The sequence below is a fragment of the Chiloscyllium plagiosum genome, chromosome 33 (assembly GCF_004010195.1).
Source record: "Chiloscyllium plagiosum isolate BGI_BamShark_2017 chromosome 33, ASM401019v2, whole genome shotgun sequence".
Lineage (NCBI taxonomy): Eukaryota > Metazoa > Chordata > Chondrichthyes > Orectolobiformes > Hemiscylliidae > Chiloscyllium > Chiloscyllium plagiosum.
The window spans coordinates 36,617,694-36,640,530 of NC_057742.1; the positions used below are offsets into that span (position 1 = coordinate 36,617,694).

General features: G+C 41.7%; 1 protein-coding gene across 2 annotated transcripts in view; it reads left to right on the top strand.

Annotated features, from left to right (window-relative positions):
• The window catches only part of mettl2a (methyltransferase 2A, methylcytidine), a 62,690-nt gene extending 40,070 nt beyond the window's left edge, over positions 1 to 22,620 (top strand). For both annotated transcript variants that reach the window (XM_043675312.1, XM_043675310.1), the window contains 2 exons: positions 20,683 to 20,748; positions 21,206 to 22,620. In XM_043675312.1, coding sequence (XP_043531247.1) covers positions 20,683 to 20,748; positions 21,206 to 21,357 — 218 coding nt within the window. In that variant the 3' untranslated portion in view covers positions 21,358 to 22,620. The remainder of the gene's footprint in view (positions 1 to 20,682; positions 20,749 to 21,205) is intronic.
• Positions 22,621 to 22,837: the final 217 nt, after the last annotated feature.

The window sequence follows — 22,837 nt, forward strand, 5'->3', positions numbered from 1 at the left end:
GTGGTGTGTGGTGTTCCACAGGGCTCTGTCCTTGGGCCTCTACTGTTTGTAATTTTTATTAATGACTTGGATGAGGGGATTGAAGCTTGCAGATGACATAAAGGTTGGAGGTGTCGTTGACAGTATAGAGGGCTGTTGTAGGCTGCAGCGGGACATTGACAGGATGCAGAGATGGGCTGAGAGGTGGCAGATGGAGTTCAACCTGGACACTGCGAGGTGATGCATTTTGGAAGGTCAAATTTGAAAGCTGGGTACAGGATTAAGGATAGGATTCTTGGCAGTGTGGAGGAACTGAGGGATCTTTGTGTGCAGGTACATAGATCCCTTAAAATGGCCAAAAATGGCCACCCAAGTGGAAAGAAAGCATATGGTGTTTTGGCTTTCATTAACAGGGGGATTGAGTTTAAGAGTCGTGAGATCTTGTTGCAGCTCTATAAAACTTTGGTTAGACCACACTTGGAATACTGCGTGGCCTATTATAAGAAAGATGTGGATGCTTTGGAGCGGGTTCAGAGGAGGTTTATCAGGATGCAGGCTGGACTGGAGGGCTTTTCTTATGAAGAGAGGTTGACTGAGTGTCCTAATTTCCTTATGCCCGAAACGTCGATTCTCCTGTTCCCTGGATGCTGCCTGACCTGCTGCGCTTTTCCAGCAACACATTTTCAGAACTTCTTCTGAAGTAGACCATAACTATATAGTACTCCAGGTGCAGTCTCACCAGTGTGTTTATAGTTGTCAAGACTTCCTGACTTTCATTCTCTCTTTCCCTTGTAATAAAGGCCACATTCCATTTACTTTTCTAATTACGTTGTACCAGAAAGCTAATATGCTGTGATGCGTATATAAGATCACACATTTTTCCACATTGTACTCCATCTGCCAAATTCTTGCCCATTCACTTAACCTCTCTATATCTTCTTGCAGATGCAAATGCATCTTCTTTAAACTTGCCGCTATATCTATCATGGTATCATCAAATCAGGTGTATGTAGCTGCAATACACTTGGTCCCTCCATCCAAGGCATTAATAAAATTGTAAATAGTTGAGGACTGAGCACTGACTCCTGTAGAACTCCACTCATTGCATTTTGCCAACTGGAAAATGACCTACAATCCAAAGTGTGTCCTGTTTGTTAGCCAATCCTCACTCTATGTTAATATTACCCCCAATGTGTGTCATGTGACACTGTACAAAATACTGTTTGGAAATCCAAATGCATCTAATCCAGCCTGTGAGGTACCTCTTGAAAGGACTCTAATGAATTTTATTGGTATTTAGTAGATAAGATCAGGCAAATATTTACAACTTTTATAGTTTGTAAAGTCTTTTTGTGGTATACAGTTTCTAAGGTCTGTATTTTGTTCTAACATGGGACAGGAAAGAAAGGCCTAAGAGAAATTAATATTATTTAATATTAGGCCTCTTCTAAAATGTTTAAGGACTTAGATTTGTAGAGTACAGAAACAGACTCATCAGCCCAACTTGTCCTTGCTGACCAGGTTTTGTAAACTGAACTTGTAAATCTTTTCTGAACCATCTCCAATGTAATAATACCATTCCAATAACAGGACTACCAGAACTGTACGCAGTACTCCAAAAGTAGTCTCACCAATAACTTGTACAACCGCAACATGACGTTCGAATTCCTATACTCTGAGCTATGAAGGCAGCTGTGCTAAATGCCTCTTAACCACCTTGTCTACTTGCAATGCAACTTTCAAAGAACAATGTACCTGAACCCCTAGGTCTCTTTGTTCGACAACACTGCCCAGGACCGTACAGTTTACTTATAAGTCCTACCCTTGTTTGTTTTACCAAAATGCAATGCCTTGCATTTATTGAAATTAAACTCCATCTGCTGCCACTCAGCCCATTGTAATTCTGTTGTAATTTTAGATAACAAGCAATTTACTCACTGCTGATGTCAGATTCACCAGTCTTTGGTTCCCAGACTTCTCCTTACAGCTTTTCTCCAATAAAGGCACAACATTAGCCACCTTTTAGTTTTCCGGCACCTCCCCCCATGGCTGTAGATGATATGAATATCTGAGTCATGGCAGGAGACCTCAGAGTCATGGTGTGCCCATCCACTCTATGTATGGACCAGGACCGGTGCAGCTCCCGGAGGCCCAGGTTTCGGAGCTGGAGTAGTGGCTGGGTAGACTGATCTGTGAAGCTGAGCAAATCATGGGTAACACGAATGGAGAGGTCAAATCGCAGGCTAAGATGCCACAAGCAGAAAGATAATGAGTGAGTCCCAGGCACAATAAGAGGACTAGGCAGGCAGTGCAGGAATCCCATGTGGCCGTTCTCCCGCAAAACAAATAAACCACGTGGAATACTGTCAAGAGAAATAGCCTGTCGGGGGAAACAGCAACAACTACATTGCACCATATTTGGCCCCTAAATAAATGTGCAAGTTGGAAGATCCATAGGGAATTCCCTATGTGAAGGGAATGAATAGGTGTTTTTGTGGCTTTAGACAAGACTCTTGGATGGTGTGTTGCCTCTGATGTCTGAGTGGTTACAGGACATCCTGGAGGGGAGGGTGAACAGCCATTGGTCGTGGTACGCATTGATACCAATAACATAGGTCTTAAAAAAAGACTGATGTCGTGAAAGCAGAATGTAGAGAGTGAGGAAGCAAGCTGAAATGGAGGACCTCAAAGGTGATCCCAATTACTAGCAGTGCCACATGCCAGTCAGAGTAGAAATAGCAGGATGTATCAGAATGGACATGTGGCGAAAGAGATGGTGGAGGGGTGCTTTTCCAATCCCTGTGGCATTGAGATCCATTCTACGGGAAATGGGACCAGTAGAAACCGGTGAGGTTATACCTGGACAGGATCGGGACTGATGCCTTATGGGAGTATTTGCTAGAGTGGTTGGCAGGATTTAAACTGAATTGACAGGAGTGCAAGGAGTCAGAGGAAAATGAATCAAAGAGAAGAACAAAGAAAGAAAGGGGAATAAGAGAAGTGATGGGCAGGGGCTTCAAAGGCCAGAAGTAAACAAAAGGCCACAGTAAAAGAAAAAAATGGGAACAGGACAAGGAATACTAGAACGACAACCCTTAAGGCTTTGTGCCTGAATGCATGGAGTTTTCAAAACCCAGTGGCTAAATTGATCTCACAAATAGATTTAAATAGGTATGACATATTCAGGATTTTGGAGACATTGGTAAGTAGGAATGGGAACTGAGCATCCAGAGATATTCAGTATTTAGGAAGGACAGACAGAAAGGAAAAGACAATGGAGTTACATTCATAGAACATCATAGCGCAGTACAGGCCCTCGATGTTGCGCCGCCTGTGGAACCAATCTGAAGCCTATCTATCCTACACTATTCCATTTTCATCCATATGCCTATGCAATGACCATTTAAATACCTTAAAGTTGGCGAGTCTACCACTATTGTAGGCAGTGCATTTCCCGCCCCTACAACTGAGTAAAGAAAATACCTTTGACATCTGTCCTATATGTATCACCCTTCAATTTAAAGCCTTGTTCCCTCGTGCTAGCCATCACCATGTGAGGAAAAAGGCTCTCACTGTCCATCCTATCTAACCCCCTGATTACCTTATATGTCTCAATTAACTCACCTCTCATCCACCTTCTCTCTAACGAAAATAACCTCAAGTCCATCAACTTTTCATAACACCTTCCCTTCATACCAGGCAACGTCCTAGTAAATCTCCTCTGAGCCCTTTCCAAATCTTCCACATCCTTCATATGATGTGGTGACCAGAACTGTATGGAGTATTCCAAGTGCAGCCGCACCAGAGTTTTGTACAGCTGCAGCATGACTTTGTCGCTCCGAAACCCAATCCCTCTACCAATATAAGCTAACACACACAGTATGCCTTTTTAACAATCCTATCAACCTGGGTGACAATTTTCAGGGGTGGACATCGAGATCTCTCTGCTCATCTATGTGACTAAGAATCTTGCCATTAGCTTATATTTTATTTCTGTTGTTCCTTCCAAAGTGAATCACTTCACACTTTTCTACATTAAACTCCATTTGCCACCTCTCAGCCCAGCTCTGCATAGACATTTTTTATCTATGTCCCTCTGTAACCTACAACATCCTTCAGCACTATCCACAACTCCACTGACCTTCGTGTCATTCGCAAATTTACTAGCCCATCCTTCTGCACCCTCATTCAGGTCGTTTATAAAAATGACAAACAGTAGTGGGCCCAAAACCGATCCTTGCAGCATACCACGAGTAACTGAACTCCAATATGAACATTTCCCATCAACCACCACCCTCTGTCTTCCTTCAGCTAGCCAATTTCTGATCACCCTCAATCCCATGCCTCCATATTTTGTGCAATAGCCTACTGGAGGAACCTTATCAAATGCCTTACTGATATCCATATACACCACATCAACTGCTTTAGCCTCATCCACCTGGTTGGTCACCATCTCATAGAACTCCGTAGGGTTTGTGAGGCAGGACTACCCATCATAAAACCTGTTGACTATCCCTAATCAACTTATTCCTCTCTAGATGATTGTAAATCCTATCTCTTATAACCTTTTTCATCACTTAACTACAACCGAAGTAATGCTCACTGTCTGCAATTACCAGCGTTGTCTCTACTCCCCTTGAACAAGGGGACAACATTTGCTATCCTCCAGTCTTCTGACAGTATTTCTGTAGACTATGATGACATAAAGATCCAGGCCAAAGACTTGTCAATCTCTTCCCTGGCTTCCCAGAGAATCTTAGGATAAATCCCTTCTGGTCCAGGAGACTTGTCTATTTTCACACTTTCCAGAATTGTTAACACCTCCTCCTTGTGAACCTCAATCCTGTCCTGCACCCTCATTCAGGTCGTTTATAAAAATGACAAACAGTAGTGAGCCCAAAACCGATCCTTGCAGCATACCACTAGTAACTGAACTCCAATATGTACATTTCCCATCAACCACCACTCTGTCTTCCTTCAACTAGCCAATTTCTGATCACCCTCAATCCAATGCCTCCATATTTTGTGCAATAGCCTACTGGAGGAACCTTATCAAATGCCTTACTGATATCTATATACACCACATCAACTGCTTTAGCCTCATCCACCTGGTTGGTCACCATCTCATTGAACTCCGTAGGGTTTGTGAGGCAGGACTACCCATCATAAAACCTGTTGACTATCCCTAATCAACTTATTCCTCTCTAGATGATTGTAAATCCTATCTCTTATAACCTTTTTCATCACTTACCTACAACCGAAGTAAGGCTCACTGTCTGCAATTACCAGCGTTGTCTCTACTCCCCTACTTGAACAAGGGGACAACATTTGCTATCCTCCAGTCTTCTGACAGTATTCCTGTAGACAATGATGACATAAAGATCCAGGTCAAAGACTTGTCAATCTCTTCCCTGGCTTCCCAGAGAATCTTAGGATAAATCCCATCTGGTCCAGGGGACTTGTCTATTTTCACACTTTTCAGAATTGTTAACACTCCTCCTTCTGAACTTCAATCCTGTCTAGTCTAGTAGCCTGTATCTCAGTACTCTCCTTGACAACATTGTCTTTTTCAAGTGTGAATACTGACAAAAATATTCATTTAGCGCTTCCTCTATCTCTTCTGACTCCATGCACAATGTCCGACTGCTATCCTTGATTGTCTCTAATCTTTCTCTAGTCATTCTTTTATTCCTGATATATCTACAAAAAGCCTTTGGGTTTTCCTTAATCCTGTCTGCTAATGACTTCTCACGTCCCCTCCTGGCTCTCTCTTTAGGTCTTCCCTTGCTAACACCCTAACTGAACTTTCACATAACTGAGCTGAAAATGTGTTGCTGGAAAAGCGCAGCAGGTCAGGCAGCATAGGAGATGAAGTTATGGATGGTCTGGGAGATGATGGAGCTTTTCCAGCAATGCTGCCTGACTTGCTGCGCTTTTCCAGCAACACATTTTCAGCTCTGATCTCCAGCATCTGCAGTCCTCACTTTCTCCTTTCACATAACTGAGCCTCCTAACATAAGCCGCCGCCTTCCTCTTTAGTAAACCACAGCTCTCTCGCTCAACCACTTCTTCCCTGCCTGACAGGTACATAGTTATCAAGGACATACAGTAGCTGTTCCTTGAATAAGCTCCACATTTTAATTGTGTCCATCTTCTGCAGTTTCCTTCCCCATCCTATGCATCCTAAATCTTGCCCAATCGCATCATAATTGCCTTTCCCCAGCAATAACTCTTGCCCTGTGTTATATACCTATCCCTTTCCATTGCTAAAGTAAACACAACCGAACTGTAGTCACTACCACCAAAGTATTCACCTACCTCCAAACCTAACACCTGGCTAGGTTCATTACCCAGTATCAAATCTAATGTGGCCTAGCCCCTTGTGGGCCTGTCTACATACTGTGTCAGGAAACCCTCCTGCACACATCGGCCAAAAACTGACCCATATTGAGGAAAAATGTTAGTTGAGAGTCTGTATGGGTAGAATTGAGAAACACCAAGGCCAAAAAACATTAGTAGATCGTGATATATACACCAACAACTTTAGTGACGATTTTGGGAATGGCATTAAACAGGAAATCAGAGATGCATGCAGTAAAGAAACATCTGTAATTATGGGTATCTTAAATCTGCATATAGATTTGGCAAATCAAATTAGTCACAGTACTACAGAGGAGGAATTCTTAGGGTGTTTTTAGGACCAATACGTTTAGGAACCAACTAGAGAACAGGGCACCTTAGACTTTGTATCATGTAACGAGAAAGAAATAATCAGTAACATAATTGTGAGAGACCCCTTCAAGGTGTGTGACCATAACATGATCAAAGAGAGAATGAGGGAATTGATTCTGAGACTTTTGTTCTGAATCTTAAAGGGAACTATGATAGTATAAAATGTGAGTTGGTTATGATGGATTGGAAAATTCAAAGTTTGTGCGAAGATTTGTAGCTCGGGTGCTCGTTGTTGTTGTTCTGTTCGCCGAACTGGAAGTTTTTGTTGCAAACGTTTTGTCCCCTGGCTAGGCGACATCATCAGTGCTTGGGAGCCTCCTGCGAAGCGCTTCTTTGATGTTTCCTCCGGTGTTTATAGTGGTCTGTCCCTGCCGCTTCCGGTTGTCAGTTTCAGCTGTCCGCTGTAGTGGTTGGTATATTGGGTCCAGGTCGATGTGTTTGTTGATGGAGTTTGTGGATGAATGCCACGCCTCTAGGAATTCCCTGGCTGTTCTCTGTCTGGCTTGCCCTATGATAGTAGTGTTGTCCCAATCGATAGGGACAAGCCAGACAGAGAACAGCCAGGGAATTCCTAGAGACATGGCATTCATCCACAAACTCCATCAACAAACACATCGACCTGGACCCAATATACCAACCACTACAGCGGACAGCTGAAACTGACAACCGGAAGCGGCAGGGACAGACCACTATAAACACCGGAGGAAACATCAAAGAAGCGCTTCGCAGGAGGCTCGCAAGCACTGATGATGTCGCCTAGCCAGGGGACGAAACGTTTGCAACAAAAACTTCCGGATTGGAAAATGTTACAAAAAGAAATCACAGTGGATAGGCAGTGAGTGGAAGAAACCTATATTTGTTTCACTAATCTTTTTCTCTTCACGTACAAACTGATCATAAACTATTCCCTGCAACTTGATTTTTGTAGTTTATTTTCCCTCTCTTAATCAAACCTCCTTTGCTGAAATCTAAACTGCTCCTAACCCTCAGGTCTGCTGTTCTTTTAGGTCAATTTGTATTCCTTGGATCCCTAATTTCCCTTGTTAGTCATACTCAGGCCACCTTTTCAGATTTGTTTTTATGCTAGACAGGTCTGAACAATTTTTGCAGTTCTTCCATGCACTCTTTCAATGTTCGCCATTGCCTATCCCCTTTCATCCCCAATATCGTACACCCAGCTCATGCCTCATACCGTCATAGTGTCCTTTATTTAGATTCACGATCCTAGCCTCAGAATCAGTAACTCCTTTATTCAAAAAAGGAGGGAAACAAAGAATGAACCTGCAGGCCAGTTAGCTTAACATGTGTCATAAGGAAAATGTTAGAAGCCATTATTAAATATATTGTTGCAGGTCGCTTAGAAAGATAAATGGTAAACAAGCAAAGTCAGCATGGCTTTGCAAAAGGGGAATCATGTTTTTGAAGAAGTAACTTGTGTTGAGGATAAAGGAGAACCAATGTATTTAGAAGACATTTTTAGAAGGTGCCACATCAAAGGCTGTTGCAGAAAATCAAGATTCCATGGAGTAACAAGTTGGCACGGATAGAAAAAAAAATAGTATAAAAAAAATTGGAGTATGATTAGATTAGATTAGACTACTTACAGTGTGGAAAAAGGCCCTTCGGCCCAACAAGTCCACACCGACCCACCGAAACTTAACCCACCCAGACCCATTCTCCTACATTTACCCCTTCACCTAACACTACGGGCAATTTAGCATGGCCAAGTCACCTAACCTGCACATTTTTGGATTGTGGGAGGAAACCGGAGCACCCGGAGGAAACCCACACAGACATGGGGAGACTGTGCAAACTCCACACAGTCAGTCGCCTGAGGCAGGAATTGAACCCGGGTCTCTGGCGCTGTGAGGCAGCAGTGCTAACCACTGTGCCACCGTGCCGCCCACAAACAGGTGTTCTTTTTCTTGTTGTCAAGCAGTAGCAAGTGAGATGCCACAGGGAACAGTGCTGAACCTTTTACAATTTATCTAAAAAAACTTGAATGATAGGACAGATTCTTGATAGATTTCTTCATAGATTCTTGATAGTGGTTGAAAGATTATCAGGGTAAGCAGTAATGTGGAATAATCAGCTTAGTCATGATATTATTGAATAGTGGAATAGACCTGAAGGTTTGAATGACCTACTCATGCTCCAAACTGATATGTTAGTATCATATAGAGATCACTCTAGCCTTGGAGAGGATCATTGTTCCTGTCTGAGTGCACAATGCCAGGTGTAAAACAGCCTGCTCCCTGGTTGGTTTCAGAATGTATTGTTCTAAGAAATTGTCCTGAATGCACTCTGCAAACACCACCTCCAGCCCCCCTTTGCAAATTTGACGGTCCAATCAATATGAAGAGTAAATCCTTCCAACCAACCTGACTTGGGACCATACTGTTATTCCTTCACTGTCCCTGGGTCAAAATTCTGAAACTCCTATAATGCAAGGATTGTGGATGTACTTGCACTACATGGACTGCAGCAGTTCAAGAGGCAATAAATTTTAGCCGAAGCAGCAGCCACATCTTGTAATCACTGCCATACCTTTCTTGTAAGCCTCTGGTTTCTCTTGATTTATGCTGTGTCATTCACTGTAGCTATGTTAATACACTCAAACATAGGAGCTCCTATACAGAGTATTTCTGTTCCTTATTAACGTTTGAAATCTCAATAAAGCCATACCACAGTTATTGATCTTAAAGAGTATTGTCTAGGGACAATACAAGGCCAGAGCCAGTTCACCAAGCATGGGGTTCATTAAAACAGGGTGAATGTAAAACAGGCAGCACCGATCAGGTTAGATTACTAGTCCGAAGACATGAACATAATTTGATATTTATTAAAACCCAAAATTTAATTCTAAATAGTTCATTACCGAACACCATTGCTGTACTTAATAAAACAAACTTTATTCAATGAGATTAATAAAAGATTTTTAAAATATGCCAACTAAAATTAGACACAATATCTAAAATTAGTATAAACCAAAAATTGAAAAGCTTTGGGCGGCACGGTGGCTCAGTGGTTAGCACTACTGCCTCACAGCAGCTGGGTCCCAGGTTCAATTCCAGCCTCGCATGACTGTCTATGTGGAGTTTGCACATTCTCCCCATGTCTGCGTGCGTTTCCTCCAGGTGCTCCAGTTTCCTCCCACAGTCCAAAGATGTTCAGTTCAGGTGAATTGGCCATGCTAAATTGCCCATAGGTTAGGTGTGTTAGTCAGAGGGAAATTGGTCTGGGTGGGTTACTCTTTGGAGGGTCGGTGTGGACTTGTTGGGCCGAAGGGCCTGTTTCCACACTGTAGGGAATCTAATCTAATCTAAATAGTAATATTAATCTCCACAAACTAGAGTGACATCCGAGTGTTCACTGAGCAGATAAAAGTCAATAAGTTACCATTAAAAATCTGCAGAAGTTCCGGCGTTATGTAAGTAGTTAATCTCAATTGTCTCGGATGAAAGATTTATATCTTCTGAGTACCCAAACGATGCATAAGGCTGTTATTTAATTCTAGCCATTGACCTCTGGCACCCATTACAAAATCAAAATGGACGAACTATAAGCCTATTGTTAATTCAGTTATTTCCTGGTTGAGATATTTATACTTCAATGTTTTTTCAATCCTGGCCTTTTCTAATAATTTGTCTTCAATTTCAAATCTATTACCGCTATTAATAACTCTTCCTTAAAGATCAGATTGAGTTTCCAGAAAACTCCTCCTTTATCCTCAGGTGTGGATCTACGTAAGACATCCACCTATATTTCTCAACATACTGTATAATAAGGTAGTAAGCAAGTTACGTCTTTTAATTTGAATGTCTTATCAAATGGACAGTTGCCTGAATTGTGTGACAGGAGTTTCTCATGGTGCCTCACATTGACACACTTTTATAAAATGTTCCACCTTGAGACAGAGTTGCTGTTGTCATATAGAGGTTACATCACAATGGGAGACAATTAATTAATTTGGATGACTTGATCTTGGCAGTTCATCCAGTCCATGAATTAGAGACCTTCTAATCTTATTGGTAGAATACCCAGACCTCCATCCCTATTCTTTGCATAAATAATATAATCAATCTGTAATGGGGAAGGTGTAGGGTCTCTTTACTAAAATTGCAAATAATCTGGTCAAATTTTTGAAGGGCGCTTTATGACATTTTGGTTAAAATCAAATAGTAATACATCCTCGGGACAATATAAGTTTTAAAAATTTCAATACCTTGCAAAGGGTAGATATTGGTCAAATAGAGGAACAAATTACTGCAGATGCTGGAATCTGTACTGAAAAAAAAATTGGTATAAATCACAATGAAAACAAACTAATGTTTCGAGTCTAGATGACTTATCAGAGCTCTTCATCTAGATTCGAAACATTAGCTTGCTCTCTTTCCACGGATGCTGCCCGACCCGTGGTCATTTACAGTATTTTTTTGTTCGCAGTCGAATAGAGATTTGCAATCCAGGTCTTTAATTTCTCCTCCCACTCAGCTTCCTCAGTACCTGTCCATGGATCAACATAGGTTTCGAGATATTTTTCTGTATCCCCAGGGGGATGTATTTGACGTTGCTCCCACTGATTGACCAGTTCTTCTAATGATTACGTAGAAAGGTCTGCCCCTTATATGAAAATGAATCCATTTGTCATCTTGATGTCAATAATCAGACGTGTTCAATCACAGAATTGCTGCACAATCTTGAGATTTTTTAACCATCCCAAGATATGAATCGAAACAAGCGCAAAATCATCCGCCAAGGCCAAAGTGGAGCAACTGAACTTTTTTTCCATTAAATGGCATAAGAACTCCTCAATGTACCTGTCAAGGTGCGTACCATAAATCTAACACAATATTAAACCAGACTGAAGAAGGAGAATCACCTTTCTCAGTCTTAATCTGATTGGTTTTACAATGATTACCTTCGATTACTGTGGTGTTGGTGGTGTATAAATCTCCAATTAACTGTATAAAAGACTTAGGAACACAAAGCCTTTGAATAATAATTTATGTCCCACTGAGTCAAAGACTTTAACCAGATCAACAAAGTCAACAGAGAGGTCTGTCTTGTTCCTTTCAGCACCTTCTATGATAGAGTCCTAGAGATATACAGCACAGAAACAGACCCTTCAGCCCAATTTCTCCATGCTGATCAGATATCCTAACCCAATCTAATCCCATTTGCCAGCACTTGGACCATATCCCCCTCAACCCTTCCTATTCATATATCTATCCAGATGCCTTTTAAATGTTGTAATTGTACTAGCCTCCTCCACTTCCTCTGGCAGCTCATTCCATGCACGCAACACCTTCTGTGGAAAAGGTTGCCCCTTAGGTCCCTTTTATATCTCTCCCCTTTCAACCTAAATCTATACCCTCTAGTTCTGGACATCCCAGCCAGGGAAAAGACTTTGTCTATTTATCATATCCATGCCCCTCATGATTTTATAAAACTCTATAAGGTCACCCCTCAGCCTCCGCTCCAAAGAAAACAGTCCCAGCCGATTCAACGTCTCCCTATAACTCAAATCCTCCAACCCCGGCAACATCCTTGTAAACCTTTTTATGAACCCTTTCAAATTTCACAACGTCCATCCGATAAGAAGGAGATCAGAATTGCAAAGGTGGCCTAACCAATGTCCTGTACAGCCGCAACATGACCTCCTAACTCCTATACTCAATGCTGTGACCAATAAGGGAAAGCATACCAAACGCCGCCTTCGCTATCCTATCTACCTGCGACTCTACTTTCAAGGAACTATGAACCTTTACTCCAAGGTCTCTTTGTTCAACAACACACCCCAGGACATTACCATCAAGCAGGTATGAGTCTTTCTGTGATGTGCTTTTCCAAAATGCAGCATCTCGCATTTATCTAAATTAAATTCCATGTGCCGCTCCTCAGCCTAGTGGCCCATCTAATGAAGATCCCGTTGTACTCTGAAATAACCTTCTTCGCTGTCCACTACACCTCCAATTTTGATGTAATCTGCAAACTTACTAACTATACCTCCTATGTTCGCATCCAAATCATTTTATATAAATGATGAAAAGCAGTGGACCCAGCACCGATCCTTGTGGCACACCACGGGCCACAGGCCTCCAATCTGAAAAGCATCCCTCTACCACCACCCTCTGTCTTCTACCTTTGAGCCAGTTTTGTATCCAAATGGCTAGCTTTACAGTTTTCCATGTGATCTAACCTTGCTAAGCAGCCTTCCATGAGGAACCTTGTCACACTCCTTACTGAAGTCCATATAGATCAAATCTACCGCAGTGCCCTCATCAATCCTCTTCGTTACTTGTTCGAGAAATTCAATCAAGTTTGTGAGACATGATTTCCCATGCACAAAGCCATGCTGACTATCCTTGCCTTTCCAAATACATGTAAATCCTGTCCCTCGGGATTCCCACCAACATCTTGCCCACCACTGATGTAAGGCTTCTCAGTCTATAGTTCCCTGGCTTTACCACATTTCTTAAATAGTGGCACCACGTTAGCCAATCTCCAGTCTTCCAGCACCTCACCTGTGACTGTTGATGATCAAATTATCCAAGCAAGGGGCCCAGCAATCACTTCTCTAGCTTCCCACAGAGTTCTAGGATAAACCTGACCAGGTCCTGGTCCACTTTTATGCGTTTCAAGACATTCAGCACCACCACTTCATAATGTGGACATTTTTCGAGATGTCACCATCTATTTCCCCGCATTTTATATCTTCCATGTCCTTCTCTACAGTAAGCACTGTTGCAAATTACTCGTTTAGTATCTCCGCTATTTCCTATGGCTCCACACACTGGCTGCCTTGCTTATCTTTAAGGAGATGGAAATGTGTTGCTGGAGAAGCGCAGCAGGTCAGGCAGCATCTAGGGAACAGGAGAATCGACGTTTCGGGCATTAGCCCTTCTTCAGGAATAAGGGCTGAATTCCTGAAGAAGGGCTAATGCCCGAAACGTCGATTCTCCTGTTCCCTAGATGCTGCCTGACCTGCTGCGCTTCTCCAGCAACACATTTCCATCTCTGATCTCCAGCATCTGCAGACCTCATTTTCTCTTATCTTTAAGGAGCCCTATTCTCTCCCCAGTTACTTTTTTGCCCTTAAAGTATTTATAAAATCCCTTTGGATTCTCCTTAACCCTGCTATCTCCTTAGCCAAAGCTATCTCATGTCCCCTTTATGCCCTTCTAATTTCCCTCTTAAGTATCCTCCTAATGCCTTTATACTCTTCTAAGGATTCACTCGATCTATTCTGTCTATACCTGACATATGCTTCCTTCTTTTTCTTAACCAAACCCTCAATTTCTATGGTCATCCAGCATTCCCTAAGCCTACCAGCCTTTCCTTTCACCCTAACAGAAAAATATTATCTCTGGACTCTCATTAAATCATTTTTGAAGGCTTCTCATTTTCCAGCCATCTGTTTACCTGCGAACATCTGCCTCCAATCAGCTTTTGAAAGTTCTTGCCTAATACCATCAAGATTAGCCTTCCTCAAATTTAGAACTTCAGCTTTTAGATCAGTCTATCCTTTTCTATCACTATTTTAAAACGAATAGAATTGTGGTCACTGGCCCCAAAGTGCCCCCCCACTGACACCTCAGTCACCTGCCCTGCCTTATTTCCCAAGAGTAGGTCAGGTTTTACACCTTCTCTAATAGGAACATCCACATACTGAATCAGAAAATGTTCTTGTACATACTTAACAAATTCCTTTCCATCTAAACACTTAATGCTATGACAGTCCCAGTCGATGTTTGGAAAGTTAAAATCCCCTACCATAACCACCTTATTATTCTTACAGATAACTGAAATCTCCTTAATTTGTTTCTCAATTTCCTGCTGTTATTAGAGGGTCTATAATACAATCCCAATAAGGTGATCATCCCTTTCTTATTTCTCAGCTCCACCCAAATAACTTTCCTGGATGTATTCCCAGAAATATCCTCCCTAAGTACAGCAGTAATGCTATCCCTTATCAAAAACGCCACTCCCCCTCCTCTCTTGCCCCCCTTTCTAACCTTCCTATAGCATTTGTATCCTGGAACATTGGGCGGCCAATCCTGTCCATTCCTGAGTATTCTTATTACAACAGAGGTAACTGCTACGAACCCTTTTTAATCTAAAATTTATGTCTGCCGCCTCACTTAAGCCTCTGAGCCATAACCTTTGTAAAAAGACGGGGTAAAATAGGTTTAATTGTTATTTGTCTCCAGCTGTCAATCTCATTGAGGCATTCATTATCTTTAGCCTTAGGGATAAAACCTGTTCTAAGTTTTTTTTGAAAGGAATCAGGTATCATATCTAATCTGAGCCAGAGAGAAAAAGAGTCTGGGGAGATGGGGTGCACCACCATAGTGTTTATTTTTGATGTCCTCAAGCTTCGTACAATAAGGGCCAGGAGAACTTTTTGCACCAATCTCCTCAATAGCGATGCTTGCTTCACCTCCTTCAATAGGTCTCATCTGGCCAGTGTATGACTTAAATTTATTAAGATTGGCTTTGTTATTAGGAGTCAATGTTTTATCATTAAATATCTTTTTTGGTTCCTCTTTTGATAGAGGACAGTGACTAATAGCAGGAGCCCTCATAATTTCATGAGCAAGTTGTCTTCTATTATTTTTCCAAGGTAATTCAGTCTGTTTGAACTGAGAATTCTTTACTGCAAATTGTTTCCTTGCTCCACTATTCCTTCCATCCTTCCGTCCTTTGTATGCCCAGTCTTCTACTTTTCTACATTCTTACCATTGGCTGATATTATATCACCTTTAATCAAGAAGTCAGTGATACATTCAGTGAGCCCTAACCCCAGCCCTCTCGCCTCTGGGTCCATCTTACTAATAATTCTTCTGTCTGTATCAATTGATTATCTACATCCCAATGTTTAGGGTTCCAAGCAGGTGGTTGGTTAACCCTATCAAGCTTTTCGGACCTCACTTTGATGTAATATATCCTCTTCTAAAGTTTCCTCAACCATACTCTATAGAGGTACATAAAGGGCAGGAATATGGCTTGGTCTTTGGTAAAGTTCTCCTTTTTATCAGAAATCTGTTTGGATGTCTTGCTAGCGAGGATACTGGAGATCCTTTTATTCATAGAAGAACTCTCCATAAAACTCTCAAAGGAGTTTAATTTCCTAGTCAGACCATTTGAAAGCCCTTCTTCCTGATTTTGAGAATCCAGTGTCTCCAGGCGTTTCTGATTCCTAAGATCAGCATGTCTATATCACTCATGCTGACCAAGGCCCGTCTTTGTAGTAAAGGTAAACTTGCATCTGGAACATATGAAAGCCCTTACTTGTCTAGTTATTTAATTTACTCTACATTTAGCATAACAAGCAATTGCGTGATATTCAATACTTTTGCCCCATACAGTCTTAGAGTTATACAGCATAAACACAGACCCTACAGTCCAACTGGTCCATGCTGAACGTAATCCCAAACTATACCAGGCCCATCTGCCTGCACTTGGCCCATATCCCTCCAAATATTCCTTATTCATGTACTTGCCTAAACAAGTTGCTTAAACATTGTAAATGCACCCACATCCACCTCTGGAAGTTCATTCCACATGTAAACCACCCTCTGTGTAAAAAAATTGCCCTTCGTGATTTTTTTTAAATCTCTGTCCTCTCACCTTAAAAATGTGTCCCCTAGTCTTGAAATTCCCTATCCTGGGGAACAGACAACTACCATTAGCTCTATCAATTCCCCACATTATTTTATAAACTTCTGTAAGTGTGCCTCTCAACCTCCTACGGTCCAATGAAAAATGCCCCAACCTATCCAGGCATTCTATATAACTCAAACCTTTCATACTTAGCAATATCCTGGTAAATCTCTCCTGAACCCTCTCCAGCTTAATAATATCCTACCTATAACAGGGCAACCAGAACTGGACACCGTATTCCAGAAGGGGCCTTACCAATGTCCTGTACAACCTCAACATGACTTCCCAACTCCTTTACTCAAAGGACTGAGCAATGAAGGCAAACGTGATAAACACCTTTTTAACCTCCCTATCTGTATATGAAGCAAACTTCAAAGAATTGTGTACCTGAACCCCTAGGTCCCTCTGTTCCAAAACACTACCCGAGGCCGTACCATTTATATAAGCCTTACCATTGTTTGTTGTCTGAAGCATCCAGGTTGGATATTCGTAATACCATGCTTTGTGTGAAGAATACCCATTGATGGGAGAAGGGAGTTATACAGGATGCAAAACAACCCATCTGTAGAATACTGTATCACAATCTCTCGTATTGTAGTTCTGTCATAAGTTGATAGAATAATTATTGGTTTAGTATTGGCTACTGTATCTAGTTAAAAATCACACAACACCAGGTTATAGTCCAACAGGTTTAATTGGAAGCACAATAGCTTTTGGAGCAACACTCCTTCATCAGGTGATAGTGGAGGACTCAATCCTAACAGAGTTTATAGCAAAAATTTACAGTGTGATGTAACTGAAATTATACATTGAAAAATTGATTGTCAGTTACATCACACTGTAAATTTTTGCTATAAACTCTGTGTTAGGATTGAGCCCTCCACTATCACCTGATTAAAGAGCGTCGCTCCGAAAACTAGTGTGCTTCCAATTAAACCTGTTGGACTATAACCTGGTGTTGTGTGATTTTTAACTTTGTACACTCCAGTCCAACATCGGCATCTCCAAATCATGACTACTCACTAAGCCTCCTCACTGTTATGTTAATGGATGTGATCTGTCAATCTCCATTTGTTTATGTCTATTGTTATTAGAAGGTTTGAGTTTTAATTATATCATTAATAACGAGTGATGGGCTACCTAATGCATTCATCTATACATGGATTGTCAACATCTGTCAAAAAGACTGAACCCTCTAGCCTGCATCTGGGCACCAGATTTAAATTGGAAATTTGAAATTGCCTCCTGGGTCTCATCAGTTTGTGTCGAGATAGATACATGGCCAAGCGGATTTTGTGTGATTGCGACATTTCCCGCAGGTCGCTACCTCCAATGAACCTGCGGGATGGTTATTTGTCCAGGACATGGCCCCAGCCAGACTGATGTAGGTTCAAAGTGACACTTCACAAATACAGTGTCATGATCCACATGAACCAAACAGCCATCTCTCAATTTTTTGAAGTCAATCAGCCAGCCAATAACTGTTGTTGTTTCCAGCGGGAACCAATGAGGAGACTGTGACAGACAAGGCATAAAACTAGCGTGATGAAATGTATGCATGAAACCCCGCCAGCTCAGTGAGCAAACCAACAAACGCATCCACAACCCGACCGACAAATCTTCACAAAAACCTTATTAGAAGTAAAATCTGAGGGACACGTACATCATTTAGAAAGGCACAGACATATATGGTTTTCTTCTGAGGGTTTATGTCTGACCAACCTGATTGGATCTTCTTTGAGAAAATGACAGGAGCAGTTAGTGAGAAGGTTTATTAGGATTTTGCCAGGAATTGTAGCTCAGCCGGAAGTCTGCTTAATCTGTGGTTTGCTGAACATGGGAGGCTGAAGGGAAGATTTAATTATACCATTTAAAATTGAGGGGCTACGTTAGATCAGATATAAAAGTGTATTTCCATCAGCAGAGAGGTCAACAACCAGGGGGCACAGATTGTGAACTAATTGGCACAAAGATTCAAGAGGAGCTGAGTAATTTTTCACCTAGAGGTTGGTGATAGTCTGGAGCTCACAGCCTGAAAGGATGGTACAGGCAGAAACCTTTTCACATTTAGAAAACAAATATGCATATGAACTTTGTATCATGAGCTACAGGGTTCCAGACTGGGAGCTGGTAAATGGGGTTATGCTGGATAATTTTGCCAGGCATGAACAGATTACTGGAAACTTTCTACATTAATTTGTGTGATTACAATGATGTGAAGATTCTTGTGATAGTTTACTCTCTTAAGATGGTATTTGTATGCAAGTTATTTCTACAAATTGACTACAAATGCACTTAGTCATTACAAAATCTGCCACTTGAAGCAGCTATGAGTTAAGGAGGGCAAAACTAACCACCAGACTAGATGAATATATCAATCTGGAGAAATAATGTAGGAAAGTAAAAGTGAACTTTCAAATCTTTAGTCCAAGAACACAGAGTGGGCAACTTCAATGTTGTATCTAAGCTTTGTAATACCTGGACAGTGAATGCTCAACATAGTGAGGAAAAAGATATCCCATTCCTGCCACCTGCTCATTTCAATGAGTTCCCCACTCTCACACTAATGGTGATGGTGATGAAAACATTTATTGCATGGTTTAGTGAAATATCAATGACCTACAGTAACAGTCTCCACGAGACACACATGTACCACTACCTAACCCACTTCAGAATTGGTCACTGTGATGCAGGAAAGATGCTTTTCACCCACCAGACAAACACTGATGGCACCCAGCTCTACCTCACCATCACTTCTCTCAGCTCAAAGTTAAAAATCACACCACACCGGGATATAGTCCAATCAGTTTATTTGGAAGCACTAGCTTTCGGAGCACTGCTCCTTCGTCAGTAGTTAGTGGGACAGGATCATAGGACACAGAATTTATAGTAAAAGATCAACATGTCATACAACTGATGTGAAGTATTGAACAAATCTCGATTGCTGTTAAGTTTTTAATCATTTAGAATGGGAACACCGGTTTAATGGGAACACCGGTTTAGAGTGATTAATATGTAAATCCCAGAACTTCTTTCAAGTCACAGTCCCGAGATAACTTAAGGTCTTATAAAAATCAGTGACATCTCAGCTCAGACAATGATTAGATTAGATTACTTACAGTGTGGAAACAGGCCCTTCGGCCCAACAAGTCCACACCGACCCGCCGAAGCGCAACCCACCCATACCCCTACATTTACCCCTTTAACCTAACACTACGGGCAATTTAGCCTGGCCAATTCACCTGACCCGCACATTTTTGGACTGTGGGAGGAAACCGGAGCACCCGGAGGAAACCCACGCAGACACGGGGAGAACGTGCAAACTCCACACAGTCAGTCGCCTGAGTCGGGAATTGAACCCGGGTCTCTGGCGCTGTGAGGCAGCAGTGCTAACCACTGTGCGACCGTGCCGCCCACAAATGTATTAAAGGTGTGAGGTTGGGATCTGTGTGTAAGTCAGACGGGTTCTATTTCCAAAGTAGGAATTTATTAAGTGTCACATGAACTGACTGCTGACAGATGTGTACTTTTTGAAGAAAACAGAATGTCTCTGCAAATGCAAATACTCCCAGCTCCTCCACAGTTGTTAAATTATCAATCTGCTACATGACTTACAGTACTGGGTTAGTAAAATAGACTCTATTTTAATATTGGGACAACTGAAACCTTCATTTTCTGACCTCACTCAAATTGTGTTCCACATCTATTGCCTCTATCCTTCTCCCTGGCAGCAATCTTTGATTAAATCAGTCTCTTCACAACCCTGGTGTCACATTTGATCCTGAGGGAGTTGCCAATTTCTCCTTCACGCCATTAATAAGACCACTGTACGTCAGCTTCTCAGCTGTTGAAACCCTCATCCGTATCTTTGTTACCTCTAGACTATTCCAACACACTCTTGGCTGATGTCCCATGTCCTATCCTCTGTAAACTTGAGGCCGTCCAATACCCCCTGTGCTCATTAATCGATGTTAGCTCCTGGTCGAGCAACATTTGAATTTTAAAATTCTTATGTTTTCAGATCTGTTTACTGTATTGCCCCTCCCTATCTCTGTAATCTCCTGTGCCCTGCAATTCTCTGAGATATTTGTGCTCCTCAAATTCTGGTCTCATCTGCATTCCCGATTTTGGTGGCTGCACCTTCAGTTGCCCCAGGTCTGAACTGACTTCGCTGACCAAACCTTTGTCACCCTTTTTTTTTCTTAACACCACCTTACGTGGCTCAGTGTCCTATTTTTCTTTAATTTTCTGTGGAACCCCTTGGGATGTTTTATTACCTTTAAGTACATGTTGTTGTCTTTGTAGGTCGCTGCCTATCTGAAAATTTCTACGTTCGAGGAGATGGGACAAGGGTTTATTTCTTCACACAAGGTAATCGGGCACTTTGCTGTTTAATCAAATTTGAGAATGTGAGAGTTGAGGGGATTGCCAATTTAGAATCGAAAGTGATTTGATTCACAGCTCCTGTGACATTTTGTGCTGAGGTGCTGTTTTATTGACCTGATCGCTTCCTACTATTGTCAGTGTTGCTATATTGGAATAAGTATTGCAAACAGCTGGCCTGTTGTTCTAGTGTAGCCATTGGTGCATTGAATAGCTTGATTTTCCAGTCCTAATTATGATGTTCCAACATTGATGTTCACCACTATTGATGGCCGTGACAGAATTGGGATCTCCAAGCAGCCAACGTGTGTTGGAAACAGAATTCTGGTTTTAAATTGTTCATAAAATTGCTAAGAATGGGTTAGTGACTGGTACCTGATTAAAACAGTACAGAGGTAGCAAAGCTTTAGCTCCCTTAACCTGTGCTACTGCCTTCTCTCTCCAGATGAACTGGATGAGCTCTTCACCTCTGCCAACTTGAAGAAAGTCCAGAACGTCGTGGATCGACGCCTGCAGGTTAACCGTGGCAAGCAGCTGACCATGTACCGGGTTTGGATCCAATGCAAGTATCGCAAATCTTTGGAGAAAGGAGAATGAAGATTCCTAACCTTGTGGGTCAAGCATCTTTGAATTCATCTGACTTGATCAGTGTCTCAAACAACAAGTTGTCACTTTGGTTCACACTGCTGAGTTGACTTTTGTTCTCTTGGTCCATAATCATAACCTTTACATCTGTTTATATGCAGCAATCCTTATAGTCACCAATGATTATAGTCACCATGGTAATAATTGCTGTTTGTTGTTGGAGGTGAAATCATTGGCCATTATGTTCATCTGCTAAACATTTTCTCTGAAATATAAACCTGACTGACATTCCTTTCAGATACCTTTTAAGTCACCACTACTTGCTGCTTCCAACATTTTCTTGCATTCTGAAACATGTCTGCAGCCTCTATGTCACATGGGATCAGGAATAGATTATTCAAGCCCTTAATCCCAATCTGCCTCATGGCTGATCTATACCTCAATCTCATTTACTCACCTTTTCTCATATTCAAACATTTGTTGACTTTTTCCAAACGTGGAAAAGATTGCTTCCTGCTTTCACTCTGAGGTAACTTAGGTCTAATGTTAACATTGTGCCTGCCTGTTCCTGATTTTGCTCACCAAAAATGGTTTCCCCTCATCTACCCTATCAAATCCTTTCAATATTTAGATGCCTTGATCAGCTCATTTCAAAGTCTTCTATACCCAAGGCATACAAGCCAGTCACTGAACAACCATTCTCTGTCTGACTGATCTGGGTTCCTTTCCTCATTGAGCCCCTATGTCTGTAGACCACGGTGGTCTCACAGTCAGAGGACTGTTGTCATGAAGTGATTTTTCTGTTTAAAAAGGATTTGAGCTCACTGCTCCCTGAAGAGATCCCCTTCTTAGCAGAAGGCTTTGAGCATTGCATCCAGGATGTCTCCTGCAGTGGTGACCCAGTGGAGAGGGAAAGGGAGTGTTCAGTGACCTTTTTGCATGCTACCTGATTTCTGTGAAGACCCAGGACCAGATCAATTGTTCAGCACTCACCAGCTTAGTGAAAGCATCTTAAACTAAGGAATCCCTCTCTCTGCAAATCATGCCTCAAGTTTCTAAGGTGTAGGGCAGGATACAGTCTTAATGGAAAAGAGGTAGTATACAATGCAACAAATGTACACTCTAACCATCCATAGGCACGAGGATGGTCTAGGCTTTAATGCTAGAGAGAGTATCTCAGTGGTGCTGTTTTCAAATAGTTCATCTGGCTCCCTGAGTGAACCTATACAACTTATTGTAGTCTGACAAAGTTCAAAGCTCATCTTTTTATACTGTAGGAATAAGATTTAACAGAAGTAAGATTTAACTGTACTATAATTGTTTTTACTAAATGAACTTATTTGCAATAGCAGTATATTTAATAAATTGTATTTTTATCAGTATCCACTGGTTTGAGCAGCCTATCCTGTTTTTGACTGTATATACCTTTGTCACTCGTGGTACTGTTTGTGTCTGTTTTCTGAGACTACATATGCTATATGTGAATATAACC